This window comes from Hipposideros armiger, unplaced genomic scaffold (genome assembly GCF_001890085.2).
Source record: "Hipposideros armiger isolate ML-2016 unplaced genomic scaffold, ASM189008v1 scaffold_1045, whole genome shotgun sequence".
NCBI classification, from domain to species: Eukaryota; Metazoa; Chordata; class Mammalia; order Chiroptera; family Hipposideridae; genus Hipposideros; species Hipposideros armiger.
The window spans coordinates 27,493-45,775 of NW_017732395.1; the positions used below are offsets into that span (position 1 = coordinate 27,493).

Below are 18,283 nucleotides of genomic sequence, written 5' to 3' on the forward strand. Positions count from 1 at the left end.
GACCCTCTAGACTCAACCTGCCCCCACCATCCCCATGATCCCAGACTGACCACTCCAGCTCCTCCAGCTCGCGGCCTTTCATGACTTCCTGGATCTCTTCCCGGCACTTTTCCTGGTACTCGGGGTACTTGGCCAAATTGAACAGCACCCATGAGAGCCCGCTGGACGTTGTGTCATGACCTGCAGACAGATGAGGAGCTCAGATGGGTGCTTCCCGAAGATAGTGGAGATGCTATCTTCAGACAATGGGCACATCTCCATCCTCCCCCAGCCTCGCCCCATATCTTCACCCTCAAACATGAAGGTGTCCGCCTCAGCTCGGATGTCCTCATCGGTCAGTTCCTTCCCATCTTCATCCTGGAATGGGCAGTAGATAATACTCAGCCCACTTCATTCCACCCTCCACATACTTAGGGCTCCTCCAAAGTCAAAGATTCCCCACTCTCTTATGCCAAGCTGCAGGGGAAAGGATTCCAGGCACATGGATGTATGCAACTTGTCTAAGAAATATGGTAAGAGGGAAGGAGAATCAAAGATGAGGGGAAGAAGGGAGTTCATGTTTCTTGAGTAGCTCCTAGCACCAAGCATCCTGCCTGATGCCCAACAACAATCTTGTGATCAGGTCATATGATCATCATGTTGTAAATGAGGAAAATGAGGCTCAGAGGGAAGCATCAGATGACTAAGGTCAAGCATCCATGAAGGGGCAGAGTCAGAACTGGAATCCAGGACTGTCTGAATCCAGAAACCAGGTGCTGCTCAAAAGTTCTACAGAAGTGTCACAAATGGGTGACTACCTATTTCTGCAAGAGTCACATGTCTTCAAGGTCATGTATTTCATCTTTGTAAGTGTAGTGGGCTGAATTGTGTCTCCTCCCCACTCCCACTTCCTGAACTCATATATTGAAGTTGTAACCCCCAGGACCTCAGAATGAGTGTATTTGGAGATAGGACCTTTGCAGAGGTAATTAAGTTACAAAGGGGTCATTAAGTGGGCCTTAATACAATATTACTGGAGTTCTTACAATAAGAGGAAATTACAATACAGACGTGCACAGAAGGAAAACCATGTGAAGATACAAGGGAAGACAGCCATCTACAAGCCAAGGAGAGAGGCCTCAGAAGAAACCAACCCTGCTGACACATTGATCTCAGACTTCTAACCACCAGAACTGAGAAGATAAATTTCTGTTGTCTAAGTCAACTAGTGTGGGGCACTTTGTTACAGCAGCCCTAGCAAGCGAATACAGCAAGTCTTACGTGTTTGCATCTGCCTGCATCCTAGGTCTATATTAGTTTGGACATTTATTATTTTAGGCAGTTGGTGCAACTCCTGAGGAGGCCATCCTTGATGCGGCCCCACCCTCCAGGGCCCCGCCTCACCCTGGCCAGGAGCAGTACATCAATGAAATCCAAGGTTTTGCCCTGCTTGGACTTCATCCAGGCCTCAGCCCCCTGCTGGCGTAGCACCTGCCGCCGCTCCTGGATGACTTCCGTGGTGAAGGAGTGCACAGTGTTACAGGCCTGTCGGAAACGCCGCCCATCTGCCGTGAGGTAGTAGATGAAGTCGATATAGTGGTGCAGGCGATACTGGCGTCGAACCGCTAGCGCACTCAGCTCAATGATGGCTGAGATGTAATCGCTCATCTTCCTGCCAGGGAGAAGAAGGGCCATGAGCATAGGCCCATCCCCTAAGACGAGCTTCCTCTCCCAGTGGGTAGGCAACAGAGAGAGGCCCTGAATTAACTATAATTTCTTTCTTTTCTTTCTTTTGCTTTCTTTCTTTATCTCTCTCTCTCTCTCTCTCTCTCTCTCTCTCTCTCTCTCTCTCTCTCTCTCTTTCTTTCCTTCTCTCTTTCTTGATGCTCTGCCACCTGGGGCCTTGCTGACTAGAGAGACACTGCTCCTCCCAGGACTAGCCTATTCTTAGAGACTCTCACCATGGAGCAAGCCTTTGTTTTACAAATCAACCAGCCCAGATCCCCTACTCCAAACTTTGTCTGGCTGAGCCAATATTCCCCTGCCTTAATCACCCCAGGGCCAGGTACTGGACAACTAGGGGGCACTCTGATGCCCCAGAGCCTGCTGAAATTATCCAAACTAGGCAACCCTAAGCCTGCATACCCTGCGTTTCCCATTTCTTCCTGTAGAACCACCCCGCCCCCAAAAGGCTTTTGCTGTGCTTTCTCCTGGTGCTTCTCCATGTGGACCTCCTCTTGAGAACTGTAAGTAACAAACTATGTTTTCAATGGCAATCATTTCCTGATCTGTTGGCCTCACCATCCCTGAATAAAACCAAAATCTGGGTACCTTTTAAAACAGACCCAAAGAGGGATGAGGACTTCCAAAACAGATGTAGAACATCACTAGAACTAAATGGCTACAACCCACAGAGTGGGAGAAAATATTTGCAAATCATATATCTGATGGGGAACTTGTATCTAAACTATATAAAGAACTCTTAAAACTCAATAATAAAAAAGACAACTCAATTTAAAAATGGGGAAAGTATATGAATAGACATTTCTCCAAAGAAGATGTACAAATAGCCAATAAGAACATGAAAAGATGCTCAACATCATCAGCCATTAGGAAAATGCAAATCAAAATCACAGTGAGATACCAGTTCACCCTGACTGGGATGACTCTAATCAAAAGGATAAATAATCACAAGAGTTGGTGAGGGAGTGGAGAAATTAGAGCCCTCACATACTGCTGGTGGGAACATAAAATGGTGCAACCACTATGGGAAAAAGTCTGGCAGTTTCTCAGAAGGTTAAACATAGAATTATATAACCCAGTAATTCTACTCCTAGGTATATACACAATAAAAAAAGAAATATATATACACACAAAAACTTGTACATTAATGTTTATAGCAGCATTATTCATAATAGCCCAGAAGTGGAAACAACCCAATGTCCATCAATGGATGACTGGATAACAAAATGTGGTATTATAAAAGGAATATTACTCAGCAATTTAAAAAATGAATTATTGATACATGCTACATCATGGATGAACCTGCAAACATTATGCTGAGTAAAAGAAACCAGAAACAAAGATCTGTATAATTCTATCTATGAAATTTCCATTAGACAGATTTATAGACATGGAAGGAAGATTAATGATTGCCTAGACCTAGAGGAGAAGTGGATTGTAGGGAATAAGTGCTCAAGTGTACAGGGTTTCTTTCTGGTGAAAATATTCTAAAATTGTATATAGTGGTCAGCCAACTGTGTGAATATACTAGAAACCATTGGATTGTAGATTTTCAATGGGTGAATTATATGGTATGTGAATTACATCTCAGTAAAGCTGTAATTAAAACAACTATTAAATCACTAGGGCAGGGTTGCAAGGAACTGTCCTTGGTCCTGAAGTGTGCTTGTGGTTTTCAGACACTTATCACAGTCTGTTATTTTTTTGTTTATGGTTACTGCCTTTCTTCCCAACAACATGTAAGTTCCAGAAGAGCAAGACCTCATCTGTTTTATTCACCACTGTACTCACAGTGCCTAGGCCAGGACTAGCACATAGTAGGCACTCAGTAAATATTTCTTGGATTAGTTAATTATTAAGGCCATCTCCACCTTACCTAACTGAAACACACCCCTACAAGGCCCAGAATAACAAAGTCAGCAGCTTGTTATTGAGAAACTACTATGTGCTACAAACTTGACATTATGTTCCTTATTTCTTATATCCCCACTTAGATTATAAGCTCAAGGAACTGGGATTTCACCCGTTGCCCCACCATATTCCTAGTATAGTAGCTAGCACAGTGCTAGTTACATAGTAGGTACACAAGGAATATCTGATGAATGAATGAATGAATGAACCAGGGCAATGGTTATTTTACTCATTCATTCAACAAATACTCACTGATGAGCATCTACTACGTGTCAGGGCAGTGATACATCATTTTATCCTTAAAGCATCTCTCAGAGAGTCAGGGATTGTCATCAAAAAAGAAAATGGAGGCTCAGAAAGTCGGGGGATAATTTCCAAAGACCATATAGTCTTCATGGAGGATTGAGAGAAACTAGCATATACTGAGCAAAGCCATTGACTCATGTTAACTCATTTAATTCTAACACCATAACTATGGGGAAGGAATTGGGATTCCATTTTTTTAAAATAAGAAAACAGGTTCAGAGAGGTAATGTAAGTTAACCAGAGACACACAGCCTGTCCGTGGCAGAGCGCCAGCAGCCCAAGGGTACCTAACATCACCTTTCTCCTCCTACCACTTTGCCTCTCTTCCCCAGGGAGGCCACACTCACTCCTGGCAGTTGCTATTGTAGCTGAAGACACATTTCTGAAGACTGTCCAGGGTCATGAGGCTGACATGCTCAAACATATCAAGCGAGACCATTGAGCCCTCCACCAGGCGCCGCCATTTAGCCTGGAAGAGAGAGACAGCAAATGGGCACAGAGACCGCAGACTTAAGGCCTGACTGACAGTGACCTAACTGCATGCTCACTACAAGTGTAAATAAAGGAAGCGAGGCTTCGTGACATCACATGGCTCACCCATGAGTTGGAGCCTGAGCCAGCCTTACGCCCAGGACACTTTCTTCCCATGAAATCTTGGGACTCACATGCATGATGTTGGTGCACTGGTTGAATATCTTCATGTAGGGCTTCAGGATGTCAAAGTGGAAGGCAGGTGTCAGCAGGCGGCGGTGCCGGCTCCACTTGTCACCTTTGCTGAGCAGGAGCCCATCTCCTGGGTCCAAAAGACTGAGGTTAGGAGCCTCTCCCACTACTCTGAAACACTCAAGAAACCCATGCCCTGCCCCCTCTTCTCTGAAACTCCAGCCCCAGTTTATCCAGTCCCGCACTCACCCAGCCAAGGTTTCAGAAAGCCATAGAAAAGGTCATCCTTGGGGGCAATGGCAGCTGTGGAGAGAGATGAGGCTGTGTTGACTCGAAATGGAATTCTGATCCTTGATCTCTGCTTATGACCTCCTTGGGGGTCCTCTCTGAGCTCTGACCTCCCACCTCACCTCTCTAGTCCATCTTAACACCTGCCCCAGAAATAGCCTTATTACATGCTGATCTGAACATGAGATTCCCCTGTTCAAACACCTCCCATGGCTCCCTATTGCCCTGGTAAAAAAGAGTTCAAGCTCAGGTTAGCACCGAAATCCCTGTCCCATCTGGCCTCTGTGTGCCTCTCCCACCTCATCCTCCATCATACACCAAATAACCCCACGTGCTGTCCCTCACTTCTAAACCTTTGCCTAGGCTATGCTTTTCATCCAGAACGGCCTTCTTCATCTTAATCCATCCCCTCTTTTCTGCCAACTCAGGCCTTCTGACTTATGCTTCCGGTGCTCACAGCCAACATCCTTGCCCTCTCCAGTCTAACCTGCACCCTGGTCCCACGGCGATCATATCTGATTTTAGATCTGACCATATCCTTTCCTGTACCAGCTGCTCAGACCATTTTCAAAGTCCTGAATGATCTATCCCAGTCCAGACCTTTCTTAAAACATCTCTATCCGCAGCCCTCCCAACACACACCCACCCACACCCACACACACACCACTGAATGTTCTAATATCACAGAACTTTTCTCAGCTCCTTGGAAAAGCTGTGTTCTCTCTCTGCTCTGAGTCGTTCCATTAGGTGCCCTCTCTGCCTAAAATACCGTATTTCCCCATGTATAAGATGCTCCCATGTATAAGACGCACCTTAATTTGGGGGCCTGAAATTTGAAAAAACTGTATTACATAGTCATTGAACTCAAGTTTTATTCATCATAAAATTCATACAACTCTTCATCACTTGCAGGAAATGCAAGTAAAAAATCCACAACCACTGTATAAGACGCACCCAGTTTTTAGGCCCCAAATTTTTCAAAAAAGGGTGTGTCTTATACATGGAGAAATATGGTACTCTTTTCTCATCTTTCTAGTCTCTGCTTGCATGCCATACCCTCCTCTATCAATCACTATGGATTGTATCCATCTAGTTACAAGCCCCTTGAGGGGAGGGACCATGTCAATCACTTATATATTGGTGCTAATATATTTTTATTGTATGAATAAATGAACCAAAGAATGAATAAGTGGATGGATGGAAAAATGGATGGGTGAATGAGTGAATGGATTCCCTTTCTACATGCTAAACAAACTTGGGACAGAGTGGGCAGGTGCCCAGGAAGGAAATACCTGAAATTCAAGTGATGTCACTTGTACCTGAAATGTGACTCAGCCACCTACACACACACTCCCCAGGAATTGGCCAATCATGCACACAGTCATCTGTCCACTTGCTCTTCCATTCAACACACAACTCTTGAGACACCTTTCTGTGCCCAACCCACGCTGGGCAATGCTGGGGAGAGAGATGGCTCATCTCCACACCCTGAGGAGCTTTGGGTAGGGCAGGAAAGGGAAGTGGAGGCACGCCATGCAATTATTAAGAAGGTAGGAAGAGTGCCAGGAGAGAAGGGAGGCACAGAGAAAAGGCTGCTGGAAGTCAAGACAGGCTTCTTGGAAGAGGAGGCATTGGAGAGGAAAGTGTATGTCTAGTTATTCCTCTCCTCTCTGGACTCTGGACTCCAGGCTAGGACCCCCAGAAGTCTTTCTGACAGAGAACTGTCCAATGGTTGTCTTGCTCAAACACCTCCCATGGCTCCCTGTCACCCCCAGGATAAAAACTTGCTCATTCACTTTACACACAGGTGCTCTGAGTCCTGCTCCTGTATCATTTCCTACTTTCCCCCACACATCACCTTCACTCCAAATACCCCAAGTCACCTGAATTCCCCTAATGCTTTCACACATCTGCACCTTTGCAGTAGTAGGACCCTCCACTACTTGCCAGAAATTGCCAAAAATTACTCATCTGGCAAACTCCTATGCATCCTTCAAAGCCCAGCTTCACCAATGCCTCCTCCAGGAAGCCTTCTCCAAACCCTCCCCCAATTGAACCCTTGCTTTCCTATCCTTGGGTCCCTCCTCCACTGAAACCCTGACCACTCAATGCCAGGAGAGTTGGTGTCCAGGCTGCCTCTTACATCAATTTCCCCTCCAGTAAAAAGGGGATAGTAATGTCTACCCTGGAGGAAGTCATATTTTTTTAAAAGCCCCCACACAATGCCTAGCAGGAAGCTGCCTATCACTATGGTTGAGAGCTTGGCCTGTGGTCCAGCCAGGTCTGGGTTCAAATCTCATCCCTACCACTAACTAGTTGTGTAAACTTGGACATGTTACTACTGTGCCCCTACATGTCCTCATCTGCCAAAGAGGAAATAAAACAATCCTGCCAGCCTAATGGCACCCCTACAAAAACTCAATGGACTAATATATTCCTGGCACATAGTAAGTACTCATTAAATATCTATGCATGTAAATAAATAACTAACCAACTGTTGGCTATTTTTTACTACTATAATAATTATTGGTCATCGTTATCAAGAACTTGTGAGATAAATATCCCCAGCTCACTGCAGGCCCCTATTAGTGGAAAGAGAAATGTATAGCTGCCATGGAAAACCTGGAGGTTCCTTAAAAGTTAAACATAGAATTACCATATGACCCCACAATTTTTTCAGTAAATACTCCTGGGTAATCGACCCAAGAGAAATTAAAAATGTATGTCCATACCAAAACTTATATACACATGGTCATACCAGCATTATTTATAACAACCAAAAGGTAGAAACTACCCAAATGTTCATCAGTGAATGAATAGATAAACAAATTGTGGTCCATCTATACAATGGAATATTACTCAACCTTAAAAAAGAAATGAAGTCCTGATAACTGCTACAACCAGTTTTGGGAGAACCTCAAAAACATTATGCTGGGCTGTTTGAGTGGCACGTTGGTTAAGAGCTGGCTTGGGACACCAGAGGGCCCCGGTTCAGATCCCACATATGAGGGCCAGTGACACTACCTTCTACAGCTAAGATGCTGAACAGCAGCTCAACCTGGAGCTGGGCTGCCATGAGTCACCAGCGATGGCGGAGGCTGCAGCCCCTGCTGCAGTGGGTTGCCAGGGGCTACTGTGTGTAGCCAGCAGCCAGCGTGAGCGGCCATCCAGAAGCCAGCAACTGATCTGCCTCAGCCAGGAAGAGCGCAATGATGGTGCCAACTTGGGCCAGTGAAGCAACGTCCTCCACAACTAGACTGAAGAAAAGGACAGCAACTTGTCTGCTCCCCTTCCCCCAATTCCCCAGCGCTGTTCCTATCCCCCAATCCCCAATAAAAATCTTTAAAAAAAATTTATAAAAAAAATAAATAAATAAACCATTATGCTGAGGGGCAGCCAGTTAGCTCAGGTGGTTAGAGCGGAGTGCTCACAACACCAAGGTTGCCAGCTCAATTCCCACATGGGCCATGGAGCTGCGCCCTCCACAACTAGATTGAAACAACCACTCGACTTGGAGCTGATGGGTCCTGGAAAAACACACTGTTCCCCAATAAAATTTCAAAAACAAAAACAAAAACATTGTGCTGAGTGAAAGAAGTCAGTCAGAAAAGACCACATTTTGCATAATTCCTTTCCTATGACATAGCCAGAATAGGCAGATCCATAGAGACAGAAAGTATATTAGTATTTACCAGGAGGTGAAGACAGGGGAAATGTCAAGTGATTACTTAATGGTACAGGGTGTTTTATGGGGCCATGAAAAAATTTTGAAACTAGAGAGAGCCAATGGTTGCACAACATTGTGAACACACTAATTATCTTATACTCTAAAATTGTACACTTTAAAATGGTTAATTATATGTTATGTAAATTTCATCTCAATAAAAAATAAATGTATGAAACCAAGCTATAATTATATGCCTATATATCATGCGTTGTCCTCTGTAAAGCATTTTTAACTACTTTCTCCCATTAATGCTCTCTATCCCAAATGCCCATTAGAAGATGAAGAAACAGAGGTGCTAAGAGGACCCATGCCTTACTCAGGACCCACAAGCTGTGTGGGTTTAAGCTCAGAGCAGCAATGCCCCCAGGGAAGGCCCCCCCAGGTAGGCCCCAGAGCGAGATGGAATCTGAGACTTGGGGTTAGGCCTGTCCCATCCCAAGTGGGCAGACAACGAAGGGGCAGGGGCACCCTGGGGCTAGGACTCTCCTGACTCACAGCCCCACCCTCCCCAGCCTGGCGTGCTCCATCCTGTTCTTCTGGTGGGGGAGGCAGTGGATATCCTGCATGTTCTGAGAGAGGGGAGGGGAGAAGAAGAGGTTTGAGCTCTACTAAGCGCCAAGCCCATGCTGGGGGCTCTACTCCCTGATCTACTTGGAATCTGAAAACCATGCAGGACGATACTCAGGAAACTGATGCTCTGAGTAGCAGAGGGGAAGAGGAGGTGGGGAAGGAGCTAAGGAAGAATGGGGAGGAGAAAGAAAGAAAAGTATATTGCATTGTCAGGAGAGAAGAAACGCTTATTAGCACCTACCTACATTATATTACTGAGTCTTCACAATGGCCCCATTTTACAGATCAGAAGCCCTGAGAGGCTAGATGAATTGCTGGGTCACACAGCAAGAACGTGCTCCAGCCAGGATTGGACCCCAGCCCACCCAAGTCCTAGCCCAGTGTTCTTCCCACAGCTCTTCCCACAACTGTGTCCATTCCTTGGAAGAGTCACCTCTACCAGGGTCTAGGTTTTCCCACTTGTGCAATGGAGATGATCGTCCCCTCACAAACTCAATAATGGAAATGAAGAGGCATGGGGAGGGCATGGCTGGAGGAGGGAAGTACAGCGGCCCCTTACCCTTTCATGGCTCCGGGGTGGCAGCCTGGAAGGCAGTTTCCACATGTGTTTGAGGAGGCCCAAGCTGAGGCCAGGGATCCTAAAACTCCTGGAGTTCTTTTTTTCCCATCTCTCCTCTATCAAATGTCTCCTGATGCTTTCCAAGGTGCCCAACTACATGCAAGGCCACGATGAGGATCCAGAGCCCCACTTATGAAAAAGATATAGCTGGACACAGGCACACTCAGCCCTAAAAGGTTAGGACTGAGAATGGAAACGTCCAGAAGAGCAGGCTATGGTCTGCTGGAGAGTCAGGGAAGACTTCCTGGAGGAAGGGCCATTGCAGCTGGGTGTTGAAGGCTGAGCAAGAGCTTGCCAAGCGTGCTTGGGAGTCCTACGCCTTGGGATAGGTGTGGATTGCAGAAGGAAGAAGCAATTCTTCTACATCTCTCTCTCTGCCAGTCTGGGTCAGCTCAGGTGAAGAGAGCAGGCTACAGGTTGAGGTAGTCAGAATGGGCATGTCAGAACCCAAATGATGAGTGGGTCATTAGAATTGAGCAACAACCAGTTAACGAAATCTTGGGCAAACAATTGTTTATCTGAACATGTTTGGTTCTGACTTCCCAAGGGGTGGGAATCCTCTCAAATTTCCTGGGACTCTTAGACATTGCCACAACTTTTCCCATGCTGCTCCCACTCTCTGTATTGCCATTTCTGCTTTGGTGAACTCCTATTCATCCTTCAAAGCCCTACTCAAATAGCCCTTCTTCTGGAAGAAGCCCTGCCTAGAAGCCCTGGTGAGCTCTGGAAGTTGAGGGTTTACCCATCACTGAGAGACCCAGCCCACCTACCTGAGGCACCCAGCAAGGGTTTGATGTAGTCAGGGTGTACCAGAACCAACAGTGGCAGGACAGGTCCAACCCATACCAGGACCACATGGTGCATATTGTCCAGCACTTTCTTCTCATCTTGGAGGCCCGTTTCATTGGGAAGATACTGCGGGGGATGGTAGGGAAGGATAGTGAGGAGATACCCAGTCCCATCTTCCCCTAGCCTTTCCCTCCTGCCACCTCCCTTGCCCTAGAAACAAGCCGAGAAGGGCTGTATGACTGCAGGTAGTTGGCTGCACCTTGCTGAGCCTCCACTTCCTCATGTGAAAAGTGGGGAAGAATCAACTCTCCATCTGAGGGCAGTTGAGAAGATTCATGAAATAATAAGACACGAGAACCCAGCACAGGGCCTGACACACAGCTGATGTCCAAGAAATAAAAACAAGAACAGTAAACATAGTAATGATAATTGTTTATCGAGTACTTGCTCTGTTAGTAATAAAATATCACTAGTATTGTCATATTTCACATATACATGTGCTTATAGTGTTTGGCAATGCTCTAGGCATTTTTCTTAGATTTGTATGTTCAACCCACACAAGAACCCCATGACAAAGTTGCTACTATTTCCCCATTTTACTTTGTCTAAAGTTATAGGTGACCAAGCAACTGTTCTCGTTTGGGATCCCCAGAAGCAGGCCCTGAGACAAGGGTTCTAGGGCAAGTAGCTTATTTGTGGGGGCAATCCCAAAAAACATAGATAGGGGATTGGGGAAGGCAGCCAGGAACGAGTGAGTTGTCAAGAAGGTTATCACCATGGGCAACTGGGGCTCAGTGCCACTGGGGACCTCTGGAAGATACATATCTCACAGTCAACCCACCCAAGGGCAAGGGGGCTGGGGTGTTTCTACACCAACTCACATAGTCCCATAGTCACTGGCTAACGGCCGCTCCTGGTGCTTTAACTCTCAAGCTCACAGTATGCACAGGCACAGTGGGCTCCAGCTAGAGAAAGCTCTAGAACGCAGGAACTGGTAGCCAAAGGTCAGGCCATTACACCCAGAAAAGGGCTCAGAGCATATGGGCAGGCACTGGCACCATCTGCCATCGTGGCAGAGCCAGGGTTTGAACACAGGCCACCTAGCTCCAAAATGCCTGCTCTTAACCAACATGCTCTATGAGGCAGAAGCGCTTCTGAGCTCAAATTCACCCTCAACCACTGTGTGATCTTGAGCAAGTCATTTAACCTCTCTCAGCCCCAAAGATCAAATCTATAGTATAGGGCAGATATATCCTTAATTCAGAGGCTGTGAAAATTAAGGAAGAGCTCAGATATGAAGGGGACTAACCCAGTGCCTGGCTAGTGGTAGGGCCCAACAATTGTCGAATGAAAGAATGAATAAATGAACAAAGGACTCCTCTCTGGATCCTACGCCTCCTTCTCTATCAGGCTCAGCCCTGAGCCTGTCCACACCCAAGGGAGATCATGGCCTCGCCCAGGTCTTGTGGCCCCAGGAGGTGGGCTGAATTCTTGGGGTCAAGGTAGGGCTTCAGAACCAGCCCTGCCAATTGCCCAGGTCACTCAGGCCTACCTACTACCTCTAGGACCACCATCCAAATCAGAGGGCTTCTTGGAGTGAGGGTACTGGAGATGGGGCATGAAGGAGTGCAGAAGTTCCCCTAACAACAAAAGATATTCTGGGCAGAGGGCACAATTTCAGCAAAGGCCACAGTGGGGTGGTGGAGCTTTGTTATGGGAACTAGAGGGGGATGGTGGAACAGGTGACGAGGCTGGGGGTCAGAAACAAAAGAACCTTGAACACCAGCTAAGGAGCTGGGACTTTCCCCAGACAGTAGTGGGAAGCCATGGAAGGTGTGTGAGTAGGGAAGGATTCAATAATCCTTCTGGGGCCAAGATGAGGGATGGACTGAAGAGGTGAGACTAGAGGCAGGAGCCCAGGGAGGAGGCTGAACCAAGGTCCAACCGGGGAAGATGAGGCCTGAGCAGGAGCACGAGGGTAGAAGGGAGGGAGGGAACTCAGGTACAAACAGGCAAAAGTTGATGAGTGCTGTCCCCAGGGGGATAATTCCAAAAACTGAATAAAATAAATGTTCTTTGCACTATTGAGTGGAAATGCATCTTCTGCTTCCTTCTTCTGAGACTCCCTCCAAACAGTATCTAAAAGATTTCTAGAATCACTTGATACTTCCCGTCCCTGCAGGACCCAGGAGTGGAGCACATGTATCCACCATTGTGTAGCCGACTTAGTGCCAAGCCTGCCTGGGACATGACTGCAGGACCTGTCAAAACAATCCCATGAGGTTATTAGGAACAATTACAGTCCTTGCATTATGGATGGGGAGACCGAGGCACAGGAGGTGAAGGAGTTTGCTCGAGATCACACAGGCAGCAGATGGTAGACACAGGCATCAGGTCCACACTGATGGCTGCTGCCCTGAACTGCCCTCTCTAAATCCACCTCCGCATTCAGTATAGAGCCTCAGTGCCCTTAGGAGTCTGGCTTTCTATCCCCTGACTTCTGACGCCCTTTTAGAAAAGTCTAGCCTTTCTCATCCAGAGACTAGAGGCAGCTGAGGGAAGACAGCTAAAAGTGCTGGAGCCACACAGCTGGGTTTGAACCCTGGCTCTGCCACGTAAGAGCTGTGTGACCTAGGGCCAGTTACTTAAGCTCTCTGAGCCTTAGTATTCTCAGGTGCAAAATAAGGATAGTCATGGGACTTACCTCCTAGGATTGTCAAGGGCTGAATGAGTTAACATTTATAAATTGCCTAAAATAATACTTGGCACATGCATGTGAAATAAGAAATTAAATGCAAGGAAAGGGGTCCTGACCTGGAACCACAGCATTAAAGAGGGAGAGAGATGGAACTATGTTGGGGATGGGGATGGAGCAACAAAATCTACAGGAGCATGTCCCCATTGTCCCCCACCAGGATCCTAGAACCTGATGAATTTCACAGGTACTGGTACCTGTATTCTGAATATATTATGTCTTCTTATGTGATAGGATATATCCCATGAAAGGTATATCGATAGCCTGGAATTACAAAGAAAACTTTGGCGTTAGCTCTGCTTCATCCCAGCTGTGTGACCTTGGGTAAACTGCTTGCCCCACCCCAACCCCTCCCCTGCTGAGCCTGCCTCACTCATATCCTGTCAAGTGGGTCTGTTCATGGCTCCAACCAGATTCTTGGAGGGCCGGCAGAGTGGCTCAGTTGGTTAAGAGCTCGCTCAAGAGTTTGAGCTCTGAGCAACAGCAGTTCGAGTCCAGCCTGAGCTGAGCAGCCCCTGAGCTGCCAACAGGTAGCAGGATGGCTCAGCTTAAAAAAACAAACAAACAAACAAAAAAAACAGATTCTTGGGAAGCTGCGAGAAGCCAGCGGTCCATTATCCTCACTGAATACCTGGGACCTGCCCAGCTGTGCCCTGCCCAGCCCAGTGGTCCCCGACACACACCATGCCCAGGTGGCCCAACAGCCAGTTGCGCCGGGGCGGCTGAGGGAAGCAGCGCAGCCGGCGGCAGGTGTCGTAGAAGCGCCAGCAGAGCCTCAGGAACCGCAGCAGCAGGCGGAAGAAGACGAAGAGCAGGGAGAGGAGGAGCGCAGAGCCCGCGTACAAGCGGAAGGCGGTCTTCTCCAGTCCCAGGAGGTGCAGCAGGTGTTCTGTGATGGGCAGCATCCTGGGGGGACACACGGGATGGGGAGTCAATGCAGGTGGGAACATGCGTGCCATACATACGGTGACCTGTGCAGTCAAGCATGGCATGCCTGGCAGACAGTAGGTGCTCAATACCTGTAAGTCTCAGATGCCACGGATCCATATCTCTTCTGCCCCCAGCAGTGGCCTCCAGCCAGCTGGCCAGATGGATCCACCATTGCCCCGCCATCTGCACTCAGCCTTGAGTTTGCAGGACATCCCTCCTGACTTCTCTGCCCTGTGCAAGGCTGGCCAGAGTGCTGGACATTTAAGACACACCCCGCCCCGAAAGCAGCTCTCCTCAATGACTGAGGAGCATTACTGGATATATACTCCAGCGCCTTCTCCCCTCCGGTGCTATGACCCTGCCGTGTGGGTTTCACATGCACTACCGGTGGGATAAACAGCTGCCCACAATAGAAAATGTCTCTACTAGATGCCTCCCTTCCCCATCTTCCTTATTCTTCTCCTTCTACTTCTTCCTCTTCTTTTTTTTAAAACACGGTGAGATTCACCTGGCATAGAATGAACTATTTTAAAGTGCACAATTCAGTGGCATCTAGCACATTCACACTGTTGTGCAACCATCACCTCTATCTAGTTCCAAAATGTTTTCATCACCCCAAAAGGAGACCATATCCCACGTGCAATCACTCCCCAAGCCCCCGTACCTTCACCCCCTGGCAACCACTGATCTGATTTCTGTCTCTATGGATTTGCCTGTTCTGGACATTTCATATCAATGGGGACATACACTGTGTGACCTTTTGTGTCTGGCTTCTATAACTCAGCATCATGTTTTCGAGGTTCACCCTGTTGTAGCATGTCAGTGCTTCATTTATTCTGTTGAGTGACATTCCATTGTAAGGATATATCACAATTTGTTTATCCATTCATCTCGGATGTTTCCACCTTTTACCTATTGGGAAATGTACTGCTATAAACCTACATGGACAAGTATTTGTTTGAGTTCCTGTTTTCAGTTCTTTAGGATTCATTTCCTTCTACCATACTGGCTGTTTCTGTGATCACTTCCCAGATAAAGTGCTTGAACTCAAATCCTTGATCTAGGATCAGCTTCTGAAGAAACTAAAACAAAGTGGGTGGGTAACAATAATATTAATAACACAATGACCTGGTATGGAGTGCTTTCTACGTGCCAGGCACCACGCTCAGGGATGTACATGCCTCATCTCATAGAACCTTAAGGCAGTATTTGGAGGGCGGTCCTATCATTCTCCCCATTGTCCAGAGAACTCAAGGTCAGCTCCTCAAGCTCAAGGGAGACTGGAACTGACAGAGGTCACAGGAGGCCCCGCCAGAGGTCAACCTCAATTACCCTCACTTTAAAGACCACGGATCTCAGACACTGCCAAGGAGATTCCTGAAGATGATGAATCTTGTCCTCATCTCTTCTTTCCACCCACTCCTACCAGTCAAGGTTTCCCTCTGTGCTCCTACCTCCTTGGGCAACACAGGTAAAGGAACCCTGAACTCCAGGTCACCTGAGTCCCAATCTCCACCCACTCCAGCCAGTGGTGCTACCCTCTAGGGGCTCAGACTCATTGGCTCCTCCACCAGCCAACACCCAACCACATCAACCCTGAAGAAAACATGAAATTTCTATTGGTTACTGCATCCTGGGAAAAAAAGCTGGGCAGATCACCAAATTTGGAGAGTCCCACTGGGATGGTCTGACTTAAAATGAATATGGCATGATCACTCATTAGGATAGCTACTATAATAATAATAATAATAATAATAATAATAATAATAATAATAATTACAACAACAACAAATGTTGGCGAGGATGCAGAGAAATCGGAACCCATATGTTAGGGATGTAAAATGGTAAAGTCATGCTGTGGAAAACATTATGGAAGTTCCTAAAAAACAATTAAACAGAATTACCATACGTTCCAGCAAGCCCACTTCTGGGTAGATCTCCAAAAGAAGAGTAGGGACTCAGATATTTGTACATCCATGTTCACAGCAGCATTATTCACGGTGGCCAAAAGGCAAAAGCAACTCAAGTGCCCATGAATGGATGAATGGATAAACAAAATGTGGTCCATCTATACAATGGAATATTATTCAGCCATAAAAAGGACATTCTGATAACCTGATACAGCTTGGATGAACCTCGAGGACATTATGCTCAGTGAAATAAGCCATCCACAAAAGGACAAATGCTATATGATTCCACTTATATGAGGTCCCTAGAGGAGTCACATCATAGGTGGTGGGTGCCAAGGTCTGGGGAAGGGAGATGGGGAGTTAGTGTTTAATGGGGACAGAGTTTCAGTTTGGGAAGATGAACAAGTTATGAAGATGGATGGTGTGATGGCAGCACAACAGTGTGAATGTACTTAATGCCACTCACTGAACTGTGCACTTAAAATAGTTAAGGTGGTAAATGTTATGTGTATTTTACCTCAATTTAAAATCTTTTTAAAAATACAGACTTCCTAGTGTAGGCGATATGCCCCCTAAAAGGTCCAGGTAGGGGCAGTGGGTGGGGAATAGGCAACATCCCAAAATGAAGCACAGAGAGCCCCAAGTCACAAATTCAAGGCAGATGCTCTGAACTGGGGACGCTGGTGGACAACTGGGCTGCCTCTTGCACAGACAGCTCCCGGTGACACGCTTGACAGGAGGTAGCCATGGGTATTTATTTCTTTACCAATTTAATGGTGGGTAAGGATTCCCCCCAGCAATGCAGAGAACTCAGCTCGTAATTACTAGGAACAATTGTGACCTTCCTCTAATGCTTCCACATACCAGGCTCTTCACCAAGTGCTCTACATGCATTTCTCCAGCATTCAGTTGGCAAATCATTTTTTGAGCGCTGCTGTGTGTGTGCAACTCTGTTCTGGGCATTGGGGATGTAATGGTGAGCAGGACAGATATAGCCCAGGTCCTCAGGGAAGGTGACCACCAACAGACATGACAGAGTACCATATAAAGGCTACATGTCATGAAGGAGGTGAAAGGTAGGGGGGCTGAATATTGCCCCCCTCCCCAAGAAAGACACAATGTCCTAATCCCTGGAACATAGAATGTGACTTTATATAGCAAAGTCTTTGCAGATGGGATTAAGGATCTTGAGATGGGGAGGTTATCCTGAATTATTCAGGTGGGTGCTAACAGGAATCACAGGTGTCCTTCTAAGAGAGAGGCATAGAGGAGGAGAAGGCCATGTGAAGACGGAGGCAGAGATTGGAGTGATGCGGCCACAAGCCATGGGACGCCTGGGGTCACCAGAAGCTGGAAGAGGCAGGAAGGATCCTGACCTAGAGCCATCAGAGGAAGCATGGCCCTGCTGACACCTGAATGGCAGACTTCTGGACTCCAGAACTGTGAGAGAAGAAATTTTTGTCTTTGGGGGGTGCCAATATTCAGTTTGTGGTCATTTGTGACAGCAGCCCCAGGACACGAATACACAGAGTAAAAGGATAGAGAGCAATTCTATTAGATAAGGTGGTCCAGGATGGCCTCTCTGGAGAGGGCTATCTAGGCAGACTCTGAGTGAAGTGAAGACCGTAAATCAAGGGGGCTTTCCTATTAAATGCACACACACGCGCACGCACACATGCACGCACACACCATAAGCAGTTGGGTTCTAATCCTGACACCTCCACTGACTGGCTGTGTGCCCTAGGCCTCAGTTTCCCCATCTGAAACTGAGGTGTCTGTAAAAGATTATCTCAGTAGGTGGGTCACGATCTTGTCAGGCCCAACACTCCTGGGAGGGGAAGTCAATACATTCAGCCAACAGGGGGCCACGTGGTTCACCTCTAATCCCTCGGCAACCTGGCTGCAGCCTCGCTCCCAACCCACCCACCACAGTTATCTTTCTGAAGGTCTGCCTCTTCCCTGCTCTCAAGCCCTCCATGACTCCCCACTGCCCTCGGCCTGGCATCCAAAGCCCTTCAGGAGCTGATCCCTCCATGTTAGGCACAAAGATCCCCCTTCTCAGCCTGTTTTGGACTCCTCTTTGCCCAATTGGA

The 18,283-nt window shown here is 47.1% G+C and overlaps 1 protein-coding gene across 4 annotated transcripts in view; it reads right to left on the reverse strand.

Annotated features, from left to right (window-relative positions):
• CYP4F22 (cytochrome P450 family 4 subfamily F member 22) overlaps positions 1–18,283 on the reverse strand; it is a 56,907-nt gene that overhangs the window by 5,429 nt on the left and 33,195 nt on the right. For 3 of the 4 annotated variants that reach the window (XM_019631730.1, XM_019631732.1, XM_019631731.1), the window contains exons 2-9: positions 14,034–14,256; positions 10,577–10,721; positions 4,852–4,905; positions 4,605–4,732; positions 4,287–4,408; positions 1,384–1,651; positions 291–357; positions 51–180 (exon numbers count right to left, since the gene is read on the reverse strand). In XM_019631730.1, coding sequence (XP_019487275.1) covers positions 51–180; positions 291–357; positions 1,384–1,651; positions 4,287–4,408; positions 4,605–4,732; positions 4,852–4,905; positions 10,577–10,721; positions 14,034–14,256 — 1,137 coding nt within the window. Of the gene's footprint in view, positions 1–50; positions 181–290; positions 358–1,383; positions 1,652–4,286; positions 4,409–4,604; positions 4,733–4,851; positions 4,906–10,576; positions 10,722–14,033; positions 14,257–14,369; positions 14,438–18,283 lie in introns of those variants that run through there. The other variant, XM_019631734.1, reaches the window with a different exon arrangement.